Source organism: Ictidomys tridecemlineatus, chromosome 8, assembly GCF_052094955.1.
Source record: "Ictidomys tridecemlineatus isolate mIctTri1 chromosome 8, mIctTri1.hap1, whole genome shotgun sequence".
In the NCBI taxonomy this organism is placed as follows: Eukaryota; Metazoa; Chordata; class Mammalia; order Rodentia; family Sciuridae; genus Ictidomys; species Ictidomys tridecemlineatus.
Genome location: NC_135484.1, coordinates 116,783,403 through 116,799,929, shown reverse-complemented (window position 1 = coordinate 116,799,929; position 16,527 = coordinate 116,783,403). Strand labels below are relative to the sequence as shown.

Sequence of the window (16,527 nt, the reverse complement as noted above, 5' to 3'; positions counted from 1 at the left end):
GAAATAACCTGGAACCCAAAGGAATGGGAAGTCCATGGAGAAGGGCCTAGAGTTGGTGGGGAGGGACCAAGGTCTTCTAGTCAACGGGGTGGAGAATAACACCCAATCTCAGAATTCTGGAGGCTTACTGAGATCTTTTTCAATAATAAGACAGGTACCTGTCAGCATGCTCAGCTTCCTGCACCCCAGCCTGATGGAGAGAGGTAGCAGAGGATACAGAAATACCAGGTGGGGGATTGCACAGTTTATTTCCAAACACAGTCAGAGGACAGGGTGTCAGGTGGCCAGCAGTCTCCATCTGCATCCCCTCTCTGCATTTGGCTTAATCAACAACTTCCCTCCCCTTGTCCCCAAGTCCCTAGGCTGTACACGATAGAGAAGGTACTGCCACTGCTTCCAGGAGGAGCCTAGGCAGGCGAGGAGCATGGAGTGTGGGGTGGGGGTGGAGTTCAAGTATTCACAGTTCTCCCATTCAGATTACACTATGCCCAGGCCATGAGGCAATTCCAGCTTCAGGATGGCTCCTGATGATAAAGACCCCCTCCCACTCAGACACTGCTTCTGAGCTCTCCTTTTCCTTAAAATAAACCAAGCCCTAGGCCCTGCAACTGGCAAGCAGGGGGCCTCAGCACACCTGCTTACCCAAGAACCCAAGGGAGGGTCTTTACCTGTAGTGACTGGATTGGAAGCAAGTGGTTTCAGGTGAGGGGAAGGGGAAGAACTGAGAGGACCTGGGGGTGGGTGGGTGGCAGGCTTGGAGGGTCCTGATGGATATGTTCAGAACATTCTAATCTGCACTGCCACCTCCAATCCCACCTCTGCCTCACACCCCAGGCCCAGAATCCCTGAGAGTCCAACCACAAGGCCAACATGGAGTGGAGGAGTGGGGGAGTGGGAGCAGGAGGGGAGCTGAGCAGGTCCTTGACCCCCTACACCAACCAGTCCTGTTCCTGGGAGCCATGTTTAGGGAGGGCCAGGACTGTACTCCAGTCCCACCTCTCGGGCTCTGATTTTCCAGAAGAGCTGAGTCCGGGGGGCACAGTGTTGACCCACTGACCAGCATACCCTAGACATCCTGACCCTGGACAGAGTGGTGGGAAAGGGGATGGGTCCTCCCAAGGGTATATAAAAAGCTAAAACCATTAGAACTTCCTGGGAAGAAGTGGTTCCCAGCCTCTTGCCTCCCTAAGGTATCAATCTCCCCAGCCCCCTAAAGACAGGACTAAGGGGGTCCCAGAGAACTGAGGAAAGAGGCTACAGCCTCTCTCTGATAGGATAGTGCCCAGAGAAGGGGCCCATTAGCACCATGCAATGTCGGGGCACCTGTGTGGCCTGAATGACCCCTGGACGGGGTCCACTGCTGGAATGCCCACTTGCTAAAGCTTCTGTACTCTTGGGGGGAACCCCTGCAGGGGAGAGGGGAGGGAGTTTTGGCTAAAATCCAGTCAGGGGTCCCCACTTGAACCCCAAAGGGCCCCCCAGGAGTCATGACTTGAAGAATCTTCGTACCACAAACTGGCCCAGCAGAACCACAGCCAGAACCACCAGCACATTCCGGATTGGGCCGTTGCCCAAGTCCAGGGCGGCCACCTGCCAGAAGAGACAAGGTGGTCAAAGAAAGGCTGATACTGGGCCCCAGGGCAACCCCAGCAGCAGGAAGGATTGGGTGACCCCCAGGCACTCACCCAGCCTCCTCTCTGTGCGATCCACCGGGCAATGCAGCGATGCAACATGAAGTCGACCACAAAGTGGGTCACCTGGCCCAGGAAGCCTGTCAGGCCATGCCGGTAGACGTGTAAGGCCAGGCGATAGCCAAAGCCCAGGAGAGCCACCACACGGCCCCAGTTGATGCCACTCTCAAACAGGCTGTGAGCAGAGCATGCCACAGGTCAGTGGAGAGCTCCTGGGGGCCCCTTCCACCTGCCCTCCCTCTCCTGCCTCCTTGTACCCCACCCCTCTCCCAGATGGGAAGCTAATGGCTTAGCTGCGAATCAGGGCCGCAGAGGCTGCCTTAGTCTGGTCTTGATTTGGGAAAGGAGAAATCTCAGAGGGCATAGGAGCTACTACTGGAGTGTAGCTTCCCAAGGCCACAGGCCAACAAGGCACAGAAATGGCAGAGGGTAGATGAGTGGACAGAGGAAGCAGGGAGATTACCTGTGGGTGTTGCTGCTGGCCTGGCAGCCCGAGGGGACAGCAGAGAGAAAACGACAGAAGAGAGATTAGGACAGGTCCCAGAATTACAGCAGCATGGGGGCATGGTGGCTAGACATTTTAGCTCTGAGCACTGATTGTAAGTCTATGACCTACTCGCACCTTTACCACCTTTACATTTCCCTGACACTCCAGGTGCGGTGGTGCACTCCTGTAATCCCAGCGGCTTGGGAGGCTGGGACAGAAGGATTGCAAATTCAAAGCCAGCTTAGGCAACAGTGAGGTTCTAAGCAACTCAGTGAGACCCTGTCTCTAAATAAAATATAAAGTAGGGCTGGGGATATGACTCAGTGGTTGAGTTTCCCCGAATTCAATCTCCGGTACTAAAACCAAACCAAAACAAAACAAAAAACCAAATTTCCCTGACACTGTTTCCCTAACTCATGTGGAAATGATGGCTGACACTTTGCAAAAGAGGACACTGTTCTAAGTGTATTTTTCCTACTTCAAAGATCAAGAGACCAAGGGGTAGAAGTTTCACAACTGCAGTTAGAGACAAAGCTAGGATGAAGCTGGGTGTGGTGGCACATGCCTGTGATCCTATCAACTCAGGAGGCTGATGTTGGAGAATCACAAGTTCAAGGCCAGCCTTAGCAATTTAGTGAGGCCCTCAGCAACTTAGCAAGACCCTGCTTCAAAATAAAAAATAAAAAAAGGGCTGGGATGTGGCTCAGTGGTAAAGCTTCCTGGGTTCAATCCCCAGCACCAAAACCAAACCAAACCAAAACAAACAAACAAAAAACCACCACCAACAACAGAAAAATTGAGAGTTGAATCAGGATTTTTTTTTTCTTTTTTTGAGGTTCTAGGAATTGAACCCAGGGCCTCACACATACTAAGCAAGCACTCTTCCACTGAGCTTTTGGTGGCTTTGCTCCCTATATGAGATTGCCTCTTAGGTACCAGATTATCGGGAGCCATTTCCAGGTCCTGGGGGTATTTAGTACCTTTAGCATCTCTGGGCCATCCTTAGATGGCCCATCTTACCCTCCCAACCCAGGGCTCCCCACAGTGTCCTGATCTAACCGGTCAAGTCCTTGGTGTCAGAACTCATAAGAGCTGTGAGCTTATGCCCAAAAGACAAATCTGGAACTCAGAGAGAGAGAGAGAGAGAGAGAGAGAGAGAGAGAGAGAGAGAGAGAGAGAGACACGCCAAGACCACATGTGAGCTAACAGACACCAGGGACTGCACACATATCCCCTGACACTGACAAGAAAGAGTGTGCCTGTCCATGCTGGGGAGACCATCACATAGGCAGGGTGCATCACAGTGGTGACGGGTGGGCAGAACAGAGTGACAGCCGGGTACCTGGAGGCGATCTTGGTGAAGAGTTCATAGGCATTCGCAGCTGTAGGTTGCAGTTGTTCAAGCATGCTCTGGAACTCAGAGTCGTAGCGCCGGTTGATGTCGTCACCAATCACAGCGAGCTGCCGACCCACCTGCCCCATGGTACTGCAGGAGTAGGAGGCAGTGGGAAATGGGCTTATAGCAGAGGGGTTCTACCCAAGGGGCCCCAGCCTTGTGTACCTCTCCTTGAAGGTCCCTGGCAGTGTTAGCTGACATGAAGGCGGGGCTCAGGGACAAGGGGAAGGCATGTGTCAAAAAGGCTGCATGATCTTTTATGGGAGTGGGAACCCAAATGAGAAAGGAGTGGTAATGGGAGGAGAGAAGCCCCCCAGGCCTCCCTGGCTCCCAGACCCACACATAGCCCCATTTGAGCCTCTGTCCCCTTAAAGATGTCCCTACGGGGCTAGGGCTTACCTGGTAGGTTCTAGGGCCAAGACCATCTCTGGGTCAGCAGGGGCAGCTGCTCCCTCAGCCTCCTGCTCCTGCCGGTGACGGTAATAAACGTAGCTACGAAAAACCTCCTCCGTGTCCTGGACTACCTGCTGCTCTGAGATCAAAGCTGGGAGTCAGCAAGGGAAGACTGGACCCTAGCAGTGCATCCTTTGTGGGGGGCTCTGTGTTCTTCAAAGCCATGACTGTCCTCACCCGAGATAGAAATGTTCCCACTCCGGCCCCATGGTGGACACCTAGTGCTCACTCTGGGGTCCTCTGCTGGGATATTCACTCAGTCCTCACAATCAACTGGGAAGGGGGAGAGTTCCAGTTTATAGACACCACAGCAGAGGGTGACCAAGTCACACAACTGGAACCAGCAGTGGAGCCAGGGAGTAATTCCAGGCATGTGGGCTCCCGAGTTTACCTCTGTGTGCATGAGGCACCCAGGCCTTGGGGAGAAACAGAATTCCAAGTGGTAGCTTTGGGCCAAGAAAAGTCACAAAGGGAGATAGAGTCATGAGACCTGAACCCCAAGTCCAAGGAACAGCCTCTAGTGAGCCTTAAGCCTGGCCTCCCTGCCATCCACTTGGAAGAGAGAAGGCAGGCGGCCATCTTACTTCCTCCCCCAAGTCACAACAATTGAGTTTTCGGCAGACTCCGCTCAGTGATAAGCCAGTTCACTTCCTTATTTCTCCTACTACAGGGATACAACAGCCAGGCCCCATCCTCCTGCCCTCCCTCCTCACCTTCAATCCCGCCCTCTGCGCAGGGAGGGCACTGTGCCCTCTTGCATGCTGGCTCCTGGGCCTCTCCCAACCTCTGGACCTTCCCAGCCCAGGCTCCGCCCACTCAAGCTTGGCTCCATCTCCAACGCCAGCTCCCATTTCTGAGCCCAAGGGGCCACCAGCCTTGGGCTGGGAGATACATTCCTCCTTTATTCAAGGAGCTGAGCTGAGGTAGGACCTCAGCCCTTAGTCCTCTCGGCCCTACCCACATGGGCTCCCTCCAGCCTCCAGATAACCCTTGTGTCTATGGGAGTTCATGGTCAAGAAGACCCTTACCAGAATCGGAGGCTGGCTCTCCACATTCCTCACTGGGAGGACCTGGGCCTTGCCCGGATGCCATTTTTCAGGTCTTAGTAGAGGACAGTGTCAGCCTGTGGGAATGAGCGAGAAAAAGCAGAGATAGGGATGGGCTCTGACCAGGGACCCGAGAGAGGCTGCCTCTACCTTGGGTCCCAACGGTATCTTCCAAGAGGAAAGAGAACTCTCTGAATGACTCACTGGCCATCTTTCTAAGGAGATGGGGTCAGAAAGGTGAGGCAGTTGGGGCTGGGAATACAGCTCAACTGGTAGAGTGCCTGCCTCACATGCCCAAGGCCCGGGGTGCAACCTCTAGCACCACCAAGAAAAAAAAGAAAAGAAAGGTGAGGCATTAGGGAGAGACCAAGGGATCTAGGTATCTGTACCGGCAATCAGGAGCTTTTAGAGGGGTAAGGTCACAGCCATGCCCTGGTGGCTCTTGTGTCCCATTTCACATCACTAGTTTCAGAGGTTGAGGTTTCTTTCAGTTACTCCTAGGGCCACCTGCAGGCTCTCTAGCCCACACTACCCCATTTGACCCCTCCCAGCCAGTGACCCTTGAGGGCCCTCCTCAAGGGCCCACTTCCCCCTGGCTGGCAGAAACATACTTTTTTTCCAACTTAGGCCTTTCAGCAAACACCTCCTGAGAGCCTGCTGTGTACTCCTGAGTATTGAAAACCCACCTACCCCGTGAGATAAAGCATCGCCACCCTCAGGGACAGGTGGGAAAAGGAAGGCGAGGTGCGATTAGTGCCTGAGGCCATACGGCTAGTCTAGTTGGGGCAGGCCAGGACGGTTATCTGATCTCCAGGAGTGCACACACCGTGTATCTTCTCTTCCAGTTTGTGGATTTGGGATTTCAGAGGGTGTCCTTTTTCCCGGGGCAGCTCTCTCCATCCGGCAACTCCCCGTCTGTGCCCTCCCCACTCCTGCCTTCAGGAGGATCTCAGGAGTCAGCTGACACAGCCCCCAACCTGCCTCACACCACACAGCTCTGCCATACACCTGTGCTCCGGTTCCCAGCCCCAGTTTTCCTCTTTGCCCAGTGCGGGCATGGCCTCGATTCCGGCAGAGGGAGTATTTCCTGATTTCAACGGTTTCACTTTCAGTTTGCACCCCTTGCAGAGCCCCACTTCTTTCCAAGTGTCCTCCATCACCCAGGCAGGAAGCGCCCCTCCTCCCATCCTTGAAGAGGACTCAGCCCCACCCTGTACCTAGGGCTGCAGACCCCTACCTGGCCCCAGGCCCACATTCCCTCACTCACCCTCCTTCCGCTTAGGCCTGGGATCATTTTTTAAGTTACCTAAGAGCTCCCTGAGAAGAGGTAGGGGAGCGCTGACCTACCTGTACACTCAGTTTTTCCTACCTCTACCCTCTTAGGGACAAGGATGAGGCAAAGGCAGACCCTCCCCTCCCCCACCCCTGGGCGCCAGGCCTTGTATAGCTCTTTGCCTGCACACCCTCACCCCCCAGCCTCTTCCTAAGATGCCCTTTCCTCTTCTCTGGTCTCCAAAATCTGGTCCCCCTGGGACAGCACTGCCAGGGGATGCTGACGGAATCGCCGGCTCCCTCTAACTCCTTCCTCCCCAGGGGCTCACTGCTGGAGAGCAGACGAAGTCTCAGAACAGCCCCCAAAGCCGGCGGCCTGTGCTCACCAGGGCCTCCGCCTACCCCCACCATCCCAGTGGCCTAACTTCCCATTCCACCCCCATCTCCTTGGCTTGCTGGGCCTACGAAGGATGTTCCCCAGGAAGATACGCCTGGCCTGGCCCCAGACCCAGTCTAGAGATCCCGGGGCAGCAGAAAGCTCTGTGAAAGTATTATTCCCTACCCTTGACCTTGGCTCTGACCTCCTCTCCCAACCTCCCAGATTGCTAAATTGCCTGGTTCTCTGGCATTCAGGGCCATCCAGGGCCGAGGCTAGAGGGGGAGCTATCTGGGAAAGGGGAGCCAGAGGTAGCCTGTCGCGACCAGACCCCCAGCGGGGCATGGGGACCTGCCTGGGCAAGTCTCGAGACTTCTCCTCCCTACCCGGCTCTCGGTGGGCTCTCTGCCCCACGCTGAGGCTGAAACTTGCAGGATTAGGGAAGATGGAGGGAACTGCCGGCTTACCTGTCCAGTCTCTGGTCCAGAGCCGGAAAGCTCGGCAGGGCCAAAGCCGAAGATCCCCAAGGGCTGGTGGCTGCTCCCAGCGGCAGGGTTTTGGGCTCAGCTTCCAGGAACCGGCGTCAGTGCATTCCTGGTGTCAGGATGCAGCCCTTGCTTGTCCTGGTGCGGCCCCAGGGACCCGCGCGGCTCCACCGATCCTAGAGGTGCCGGCAGCACCCAGCTGCAATCAGCTCCCTCTAGAGGAAGTTTCTTGGTGGCCACCGGATGCGGATGCACAGGCCTATAGCCTGGAGGCACGGGCTGGGCGGGCTGTGGGGGGAAGCTGGTCCTCACTCTCTCCCTCTCCTCTCTCTCCCCCTCCTCTCTCTCCCCCTCCCCCTGCCCACTTCCCAGCCAGGCCGAGAGGCTTCCTGGGGCTCACTACTTTTCCCCGTCCCTTATTCCAGTCCTACTTGATTTTCCCTCTCTTCCCTCAGTCAACACTAATAAAAAAACACGATTGAGAAGTTTCTTAAGCACCTCAGCTTAGCAATGCAGTTCAGAAATCATTCTTTCCTCGTATCTTCTCCACACCTTTGGAAGTCAGCATGGTTGACTAAGGCCCATTTTACAAATGGACAAAGTGAGGCTGGCTCTACTGGTTTGAGGAACTCTCCCAAGGTCACCGACCTGGGTTCATGGTCAGATTCGTGGGTGCTGCGGGGAATACCACTCCTAAACTGGGATTCAAATCTGGGCAACGAGGCACCTTGGAAGTCTCTGGAATCCCAAATCTTGAAGGTGACCGGCAGGGAAGCAGAGATGTAGACCCTGGAGTCTGTGCTACCACCTAGACCTGGGCAGGCCAGTGGGGACAAGAGGACAGAAACTGTGTGGCTTCAGGAATGTTCCCAAGCACAGAATAAACTACAGAAGGACAGAAGTGTGTGCAGAGTCCCCAGCAGCCCCCGCCTCCTCCTTAGGGTCCCTTCCCTCACAGTCTTCCTGTCCATCCCCTGCCAGGCCTTCTGGGCTCTCAAAAACCTCTTCTCTGTCCAGTCTTGACCTGGACTCCAGCCCCATGGCCACCCCCAGCTTGTCCCCCTTGCTTCCTGGAGCCTCGTCAACCTGGAGCCCAGCTAGACTGTGCCCTCTCCTCTGCTTGTCCACCCTGTCCTCTCTGTCTCCAGTTAACACATCCCCCTCTGTGTCCCCCACCCCATACTGAGCCCCCACCCCCGCCTCATCTTTGCCTTCTAGAACTCCTGGAAGTCTCCAACTGGAGGTTTTAATTTGAAAGCTCCCTGTTCTTAAGCAGTTGGTCCTGGGCTGCGGCGACTCTTCCTTGAGTCAGGGTCCCTCTCAGGATGGAGGCCCCGGCTCGAACCTCCAGATCACGGTCACGAATTTTGGGCCGTTCTCCTATGTTCCGCTTTTTCCGAAGCTTGGTGGGCAGCAAGGGCAACCCAAAGAGCTCGGACAAGGCCCTGGCCAGGGGCCAGTTGTGCCTGCTCCAAGAACAGGACACCACCTCCCTGAAGACGGGCCTCCAGGGGGACTCCGGGTGGAGGGAGCCAGGGCCCCTTGCCTCGCTGCCCTGTACCTTCTCTGTGGCCGTGCCCAGGGGCTCCGCACACCTGTTACAGCACGAGGCCTTTGGGCTGGGCATGGGGGACATGGGCTCCCAGACCACTAACCCCAAGGAGGTCCTGAGGCTGACAGCCCAGTGCGTAGAAGTGGCGCCATTCCTTCCCGGAAGAAGCCTGGAGGTGCTGGGCAACACGTCGGAGAAGAAAGAGAACCCAGAGAAGGAAGAGGAGCCGGCAGGGGAGGCCTCGGGGGACTTGGGGGATAGGTAAGGTGCTGGGGTCAAGGAGGGTGGTTGTGTTGGGGACCCGGATGGGGCGGGAGCCTGAGGTAGAGGTACTGGGAAGAGGCCTGAACATGGGACACAGGTGGGCCAAAGAAGCAATCTGGGCAGGAAGGACTTCATTAACACTTCTTTGGGATGGGCTATCTTCAAATCTGCTGGGGCTATTCATTAATATTTCTTTTTTGAACTGAATATCACATTTTATTTATTTAAAAAATTTTTTTTTGTTATTATTAGTTGTTCAAAACATTACCAAGCTCTTGACATATCATATTTCATTATTAATATTTCTTTGGGATGGACTTTGGGCCTAGGGCTTTTCTGGGGACTTCATTAACATTTCAAGAGTTGCTCAACTCTTCCGGAAATTCATTCTCAACATGGTCTCCATTTTAGATTTCACTCGATATTAGACCCGATTTACCTAACTACACTGACTACCTAACTTTAAATCTGGCTTCAGAGGCACATGCCTGTGATCCCAGCCACTCAGGAGACTGAGGAGGGAGGATCGCCAGTTTGAGACCAGCCTCAGAAATGTACGGAGGCCCTAAGTAACTTAGTGAGACCCTGTCTCAAAATAAAAAATAAAAGGGGCTGAGGATGAACTCAGTGGTAAATGAGTTCCATCCCTGGTACCAAAAAAAAAAAAAAAGAAAGAGTGGGGAGGTCTATAGATGACGGTTTGGAGGGGAGACCCATGGGGTCCTCCACAAGTACAGGGTTGTGGATGAAAGGGTGATGAAGGGTGCGGTTGGGGGTGTGGCTTTGTGGTGGAGGGCTTGCCTAAGCACTTGAGGCCTGGATTTGGAGCCCAGCATTGGTAGGGAAACCATGAGAGAGGGGGAATGGGCTAAGGGCTGGAGGGAGTACACAGGGTGGGCTCCCTCTCCCGCTGCCTGCCCTCCAGACTCTCTCCTTCTGGGTCCCCACTCCCCCTGGGCCTGGGCCTTCTGAGTGAGAAAGGGGGACTGCCTCTCTCAGTCTCCTTCTTTCCTCCACACTGACTTTCTTGGGGTGGGGGATAGCTCCTTCCAGGACGAAGACCCCAGGGGGCCCACAGGAGAGGGCTAATGGAGGGGGCCAGGCAGGCCTGTGGGAAAGCCTTGCCTGGGAGGTTTGGGGTGGGAAGGTCACTACCCCTTCTCTGGGTCCACCTGCCTCCCCTAGCTGACTGTGCTTTGGGATTAGGAGCCACCTGGCCCAGGCCCTGGAGGAGGAGCAAGAAGGCCTGAAGTACACGGAGCTGCTGGAAGTCAGCCCGGAGGCCTTCAGCAGGGAGGAGGAGGAGGAGGAGGAGGAGGAGGAGGAGGAGGAGGCGTGCCTACTTGATGGTGAGTAATGGTGGCCCTAGGCAGAGGGGTGCAGGGCCTGGCAGCCCACAGGGCCCATTCTGAGGAATGCTGAAGTCAGACTGCCTGGGTTCGAAGCCCCCTTCCATCAGGCTGTGTGGTGGTGGCGTGTTGTTAACCTCAGCAGTTTCCTCATCTATAAAATGAGAGTAAATCAGTTGCAAGGATTGACCAAGGTGGCTTCCTCAGGGGCCTAAAACGGGGCCTGGCACACAGCAAGGGTTTGGTAAAGAACCCTTTGGTAACCCTGCCCTCAGCTCAGCCTGCCCCACCTCCTTGGCCCGGGACCCCTCCTTCCTCCCAGCCACCTGCTCATCAGTGACTGCTGTCCTTCCACAGGAGACCCCAGGCTGGCCTCTTCCAAGGCAGGAACTCCCTGGAACCGCCTCCTCGGTTTGTACAAGCAGCTCCAGAAATCAGCCATTGTCAAGGTCTGTGGGGGTCGGGTCCTGGCTGAGCCCAGGCTATGTGGCTTGGTCCCTTGGGAACAGTCCCCTTTCTTCACCTTCGGGGACTGTTGTTCTCTCCTCCTTTCTGTTTTCTTGAGGGAGGGTGGGGGCTGCAGGCTCGGGGTCCTGGCCCTCCGCACCTGCTCAGAGACTTTCCTCTCAAGGAAGGCTTGCCCCTCCAGGAGAAAGGGGAGGAAGAGGAAATGGAGGAAGAAGACAATTCATTCAAGCTCTGTGTCCCAAGAATTATTGGCTTCCAGTCACCACTGCACAAGACTTTTAGGTCCACAGATACAGTGGGTAAGACTCTCCACCCCACCCCTCGCCTCCCAGATTGTTCCCAGACCCAGGAAGCCCCTCTTATATTGCAGGAGGTCCAAGAGTACAATATAAGCATTGACCACCAGATGGCATCAGAGGACCTAAGATGACCAACAGGGATGGGGGACCTGTGTGTGATGGGGCTGGAGGTCTCTAGGTCTAGCAAGGGTCCCTCAGGGTTTCTGAGGCTGCAGGGTGGGGGTGGGGCCACTCCAGAACCGTACTTTCTCCAGCCTAGAGGTTTGATTTCTTTGGGAGGAGTCCCTGGTTCATGCACTGCTGTGTCTGAGCCCTGGAGAGTCCTCTCTCCTAATACAGCCCCAAACATGAAGGACAGTTGGATCAGAATTGGTAAGAATGTATGACAGGGGCTGGGGATCTACTCAGTTGGCAGAGTACTCGCCTTGCATGCCCAAGGCCCTGGGTTCAATCCCCAGCACAAGAACCAAAAAAGAATATATGACAGAAATCACGGTTGGCCTGTAATCCCAGCTGCTTGGAAGCCTGAGGGAGGAGGATCGACTGAAAGAAGGATTGACCACAAGTTCAAGGCCATCCTGGACAACTTATGGAGCCCCTTTCTCAAAATAAAATTTAAACAAAGCACTGGGATTAGAGATACAGCTCAATGGTAGAGGAAGCCCTGCGTTCAACACCCAGGACCACAAAAAGAAAACAAATGAAAGAAAAAAATTATTGAGCCAGGGTGTAGCTCAGTGGTAGAGGGAGTACTTAGCATGTATGAGGCCCCTGGGTTCAATTTCCAGCACCAGCGTTCACCTCCCAACCCCCCAAAAAAAACCCCAAAAGTCATTGACATTTACTTAGCCATCACTCAGTGACCAGACCCTCACATAAGCACTTTTCATAAAATGGTAGATTACAACTCTGAAGTAGGTCCTGTTATCATCACCACTTATAGCAGGGAAGCACAGAGACATTAGATAATATGTCCAAGGTCACACAGCTAGTAATGAGCAGAGCTGGAATTGAACTAACAGATCCAGGATTTTTTTTTTTTGTGTGTGTGTGTGTGTGTGTGGTACCTGGGCACTTGACTACTGAGCCACATCCCCAGACCTTTTTATTTTATTTATTTTTAAAGAGAGAGAGAGAGAATTTTAATATTTATTATTTCTTAGTTTTCGGCGGACACAACATCTTTGTTGGTATGTGGGGCTGAGGATCGAACCCGGGCCGCACGCATGCCAGGCGAGCGCGCTACCGCTTGAGCCACATCCCCAGCCCCCCCCCCAGCCCTTTTTAATATTTTATTTAGAGACAGGGTCTCACTAAATTGCTTAGGGCCTTATTAAGTTGCTGAGGCTGGCTTTGAACTTGGGATCCTTCTGCCTCAGCCTCCTGAGCCTCTGGGATTACAGGCTCCTGTCACGGGGGCTGGGTCCAAGCTCTTTAGTATGTGAGTGAAGAGATCTGCCCCCCCATGCTCTGCCCAGGAGCAGCCTCACATCTCGGCTTTGCAGGAGGAGCCCCCCTTCCTGGGGTAGGAGGGCCTGGCTGGCTCCCGGTAACTGAAGAGCTTTGAGGGGGCGTTCTTGGGTGGCCGAGCTGGAGTGAGGTTAGAAAAGCAGCCTCCCCCTCTTGGTCCTTGGGTCCCTGGCACCTGGTTCCACTCTGCTCCTGCGTTCTCACGCTCTGGGGATATTGGAATAGCAAACTCGGTTTCTCCTACGCTGTCATAACACAAAATACTGTGATACAGATGTGTGGCAGTACATCCCCACGCTCGAAGCCATGGAGCAGCTCCCCAGGTTCTGCGGAGGAAACCACCCAGGGTCCTCTAGTCTATTCGACTCTGACACTGTTTACCTAGAGAGAGCATCAGATCCCATGGGTTGAGGACTTAGTGCCACAAGACTGTCCTCCACATTATTTATTTGCGATACTGGAGGTCGAACCCAGGGGTACTCTACTACTGCACTGTACCCCCAGCTCTTTTGATTTTTTACTTCAGCCACTGGCTAAATTGCCAAGGCTGGCCTGGAACATCTAATCCTCCTGCCTTAGGCTCCTGGGTTGCTAGAATTATAGGCACAGGCCACCGTACCTGGCATGTCCCCCACTTTAAATGCCAGTCTCAAGTGCCAGGTTGTTTTATCTGTGCTTCTGACCAACCGGCTACCAGTCAGGGTTCCTGTGACCCCCTCCCCAAGCTCAACTTGCTTGAGCAGCTCACAGGTCAGAGGAGACATTTGACTTACCTTTACCTGTTTATTATGAAGGATATCACAAAGGGTACGGATGAAGCCTAGGGCAGGGCATGGGGGTTTCACACCCTCTCCTGGCCACCGGCCACTGCACCCCAGCTACCCAGCAGTTCAGCCACCTGGAAGTTTTCCAAGATCCATCCTTTTGCTTTTTCATAGGTATGATTGACTAAATCTTTGGCCACTGGTGATCCATTTAACCCTCATCCCCTTCCCCTTCCTGGAGGCTGGATTTGCAGAGGTCAAAGTCCTAACCCTCTGAAACCACCTTGGTCTCTCAGGTGACAGCTGGCATCCCCAAGCTGCAGAAGGGCTGTCAGCTCTCAGTCATCCATCCGCATACCCAAAGACACTTACCACTTTGAAGATGCCAAGGATTTCAGGAGTTGCATGCCAGGAAACAGGATGAAGACCAAATATATATTTCACAATCTCACATATGCCCATCTCTCTGGCTCTCAGGTTTTGTGGAGTCGGAGTTGAAGAAACTTCTGGCAGTACAGAGAGAGGCTCGCCTCTGGAAGATGGGCAGCCTAGAGGGTCGGGAGCTGCTGACCCGGCCAGAGATCACCCTGGAGGAGGCAGGCATGGTGGATGGCCAGGTATGCCTGGCCACCCCAGACCACCAAGGCCCCTGCCTGAGGGCATTGGTGAAAGAGGCTTCCCACCTCCTCAGGGCTCAGCCCCCACTGCCTGGGTAGGGTTGGGGAAGACCCCTTTTTAGTTGTAGCATTTCTGAATTCAGGATCCTGCGACCCTGGACTCACATGCACAGGCACAGACACACACACATGTGTGCATCCTCACCCACCCCCACACACTTCCTCAGTCATCTCTCACTTGAACCAGAGTCATGAACACTGAGGGGATTTGTCTAGATAGGCTGAAATCATGTTAGAACGCGATATTGCTCTTCTTCTATTCTCTCCCCTGTTCTCACCCACTCTCACAAGCACCCAGAGGCTCCAGGGAGCAACCCCACTGGGCAGACCAAGGACCAGCCACCATGAAAGCTTAGGCCTGTCTCAGCTCCTCTGCGAGCCTGGATGGATCTCTTGTTGGAACACGTGTCAGCGCTCTTTTGAGTTGATTTCTCCCCTGCCATGTCCATGTGGCTTCCAGAAGGAATGAGCCCAAGGTTGAGAGGCCAACGTCTCTAAGCAAAGTCTCAACTCGGGCATTGACTTGCTCTATGACATTGACACTAAGCCTTCAAGGGTCTACAGTTAAAGGCCCTGCCGCACTGGGGACAGTGGCATATGCCTGGCCTCCTGGGGTGGTGGTTACCATAAACACTGGGCACTGGGGTCACTCTCCCATTGTCCTGAACCTCCCTGAATGCCTAGGTCATGGAGGCCCCATGTCCCCTCATCCATAACACATGAGTTTGCCAGGAGCGGTGGCTCACGCCTGTAATTCCAGTGGCTTGGGAGACTGAGGCAGGAGGATCACGCATTCAAAGCCAGCCTCAGCAATGGCGAGGCACTAAGCAACTCAGTGAGACCCTATCTCTAAATAAAATACGAAATAGGGCTGGGGATGGGGCTCAGTGCTTGAGTGTCCCGGGTTCAATCCCTGGTACCCCCCCAAAAAAAGAACAAAGAGCACACAAGTTCCCCTTTTAAAGGGCAGGCCCCTCATTTTTTTCCATTTCATGCTAAAGGGCTCTAATCTTGGGACTCCCCCTCGTCTTCCTTCCCTCTTCTTCTGAACTGTCCCTTGAGCCAGGCTGTCCTGTCCCAGGGCTCCCAGTCCTGGGGTAGGCTGAGCAGCAGAGCAGCATGGAAGGGCCCTGGGGAGATTCTGGGTGATACAAGTGGGGTCCTCCTATCAGTCCTTGCTTTGGGGCCAGAGTTGCATCCACAATGTTTCAGGGTCTCATCCTCATTACCACCACCACTTTCTCCTTCTCTGCCCTTAGGGACACCAAGCTGAGGGGGAACGAATCCACTTCCTGGCCTTTGGAGAATGCTGGGGGCCTGGGGGAGGGAAGGGTGCAGGGTCCCCTAGGTGTGGATTCCAGGGCAGAGGTGAGGGAGGGAAGGGGTTGGCTGGAGTACCTGGGTCCTGGGGTTTGCAGGGAACCCCCCCAAGTTGAAGGGAGAATGGAGTCTCCATTTTATGGCAAGGAGGTATAGCTCGGGTTGGTGGCACCCAGCCAGCCTTGGGATTCTGGAACAGGTGGCTCCGGGGTGCTTCTTTCCTGAGCAGGGGAGGGTCTTGGCGTGCAGAGCAGGGGAGGGAAGGAGCCCACAGGTGCGGAGGCATCTCCTTTTCTCCGTTTCTGCCCCTCAGCATCTGCTCCTCGAGGAGATCGATGAGATGGGAAACTGGCCTCCCCCGGAGTGAGGCCCCCGCTGGCCAGAGTCTGTCCTGTCCCACCCCCTGGGCCCACATGTAGTAGGAACACGTCACTCTTCCAGGACACATCCGAGAGGCCCCCAGGGCCTGGGGGGCTTTGGAATGAACAGTGTCCTCGCATCTGGAGGGTGGCCCAACATACTGTCCCCACCCATAAGACTCAGGCCTTATGTGTTATTAATAAAAACCTGGTTTGCCTTTGGCCTCCGTGGCTTTTGTCTTTGGACCTTGCCCCCTCATCCCTGACCAGTCTATTGGGGTCTCACTTGAGTCCCCAGTCTGTGCCCAGAGATGCTAGCACAGGGCTGGCTGCAGAGCCTCTGAGTGGGGAGAGCAGGGAGGCCTGACCTGGGGTGGGGAAGGACCCCCAGCCCTGGGCTCCCCGCTGCCTGCAAGTTCTGCCCGGTTAGGAGGAACATGTCTGAATTCCCTCCCTTGCTGCTCCCAGCCATGCTGTGGCCTCACAGGGAGGATCCGGGAATTCTCCAACAGGAAGTTCCTGCCCAGCCAGCTCAGGGACAAAGCCAGGAAAGGGGCCCTGGAACTGCGGGGACCAGCCTTAGGAGGACTGGGCTGGGGGGCAGGTGAGGGAGGGGGTCCCTGGGTTTGGTTTTTTTTTTTTTGTCCTGGGGATTGAACCCAGGGGCACTTAACCACTGAGCCATGTCTGCAGCCCCCTTTTGTGTTTCATTTAGAGACAGGGTCTCACTGAGTTGCTTAGGGCCTCACTGAGTTGCCAAGGCTGGCTTTGAACTCTCGATCCTCCTGCTTCCCCCTCA

General features: G+C 54.8%; 2 protein-coding genes across 5 annotated transcripts; one reads left to right on the top strand and one right to left on the bottom strand.

The window, feature by feature from the left end:
• Positions 1-229: 229 nt before the first annotated feature.
• Bak1 (BCL2 antagonist/killer 1) lies at positions 230-7,435 on the bottom strand. 4 transcript variants are annotated; one of them, XM_040282485.2, is made up of 6 exons: positions 7,189-7,435; positions 5,056-5,150; positions 3,974-4,118; positions 3,521-3,664; positions 1,686-1,866; positions 230-1,590 (listed from the first exon to the last, which is right to left on the bottom strand). In XM_040282485.2, exons 2-6 carry the CDS (start codon positions 5,117-5,119, stop codon positions 1,486-1,488), a joined length of 639 nt encoding a protein of 212 aa, XP_040138419.1. In that variant the 5' UTR covers positions 5,120-5,150; positions 7,189-7,435; the 3' UTR covers positions 230-1,485. The 4 variants fall into 4 exon arrangements, with proteins under 4 accessions (XP_040138419.1, XP_005318862.1, XP_077876315.1 ...); XM_005318805.5 differs by having other exon boundaries at positions 3,974-4,106; positions 7,189-7,432; XM_078020189.1 differs by lacking the exon at positions 7,189-7,435 and adding an exon at positions 5,900-6,451.
• Positions 7,436-8,470: 1,035 nt separating this feature from the next.
• LOC101962637 (gametogenetin-binding protein 1) lies at positions 8,471-15,953 on the top strand. The gene is made up of 6 exons (XM_078018531.1): positions 8,471-9,019; positions 10,566-10,615; positions 10,729-10,820; positions 11,021-11,138; positions 13,850-13,989; positions 15,683-15,953. The coding sequence occupies exons 1-6, from the start codon at positions 8,532-8,534 to the stop codon at positions 15,734-15,736; spliced, it is 942 nt and encodes a 313-aa protein (XP_077874657.1). The 5' UTR covers positions 8,471-8,531; the 3' UTR covers positions 15,737-15,953.
• The last annotated feature ends 574 nt before the right edge of the window (positions 15,954-16,527 follow it).

What these genes read in the sequence shown, in the direction of transcription:
- LOC101962637 (XM_078018531.1), top strand. Translation starts at nt 8,532, where the DNA reads ATGGAGGCCCCGGCTCGAACCTCCAGATCACGGTCACGAATTTTGGGC. An exon ending in TAGGTCCACAGATACAGTGG is followed by an intron (nt 11,139 to 13,849) that starts GTAAGACTCTCC and finishes TCTGGCTCTCAG; the next exon opens with GTTTTGTGGAGTCGGAGTTG. An exon ending in CAGGCATGGTGGATGGCCAG is followed by an intron (nt 13,990 to 15,682) that starts GTATGCCTGGCC and finishes TCTGCCCCTCAG; the next exon opens with CATCTGCTCCTCGAGGAGAT.
- Bak1 (XM_040282485.2), bottom strand. Translation starts at nt 5,119, where the DNA reads ATGGCATCCGGGCAAGGCCCAGGTCCTCCCAGTGAGGAATGTGGAGAG. An exon ending in AGAGCCAGCCTCCGATTCTG is followed by an intron (nt 4,119 to 5,055) that starts GTAAGGGTCTTC and finishes GCTGACTCCCAG; the next exon opens with CTTTGATCTCAGAGCAGCAG. An exon ending in TTGGCCCTAGAACCTACCAG is followed by an intron (nt 3,665 to 3,973) that starts GTAAGCCCTAGC and finishes CTACTCCTGCAG; the next exon opens with TACCATGGGGCAGGTGGGTC.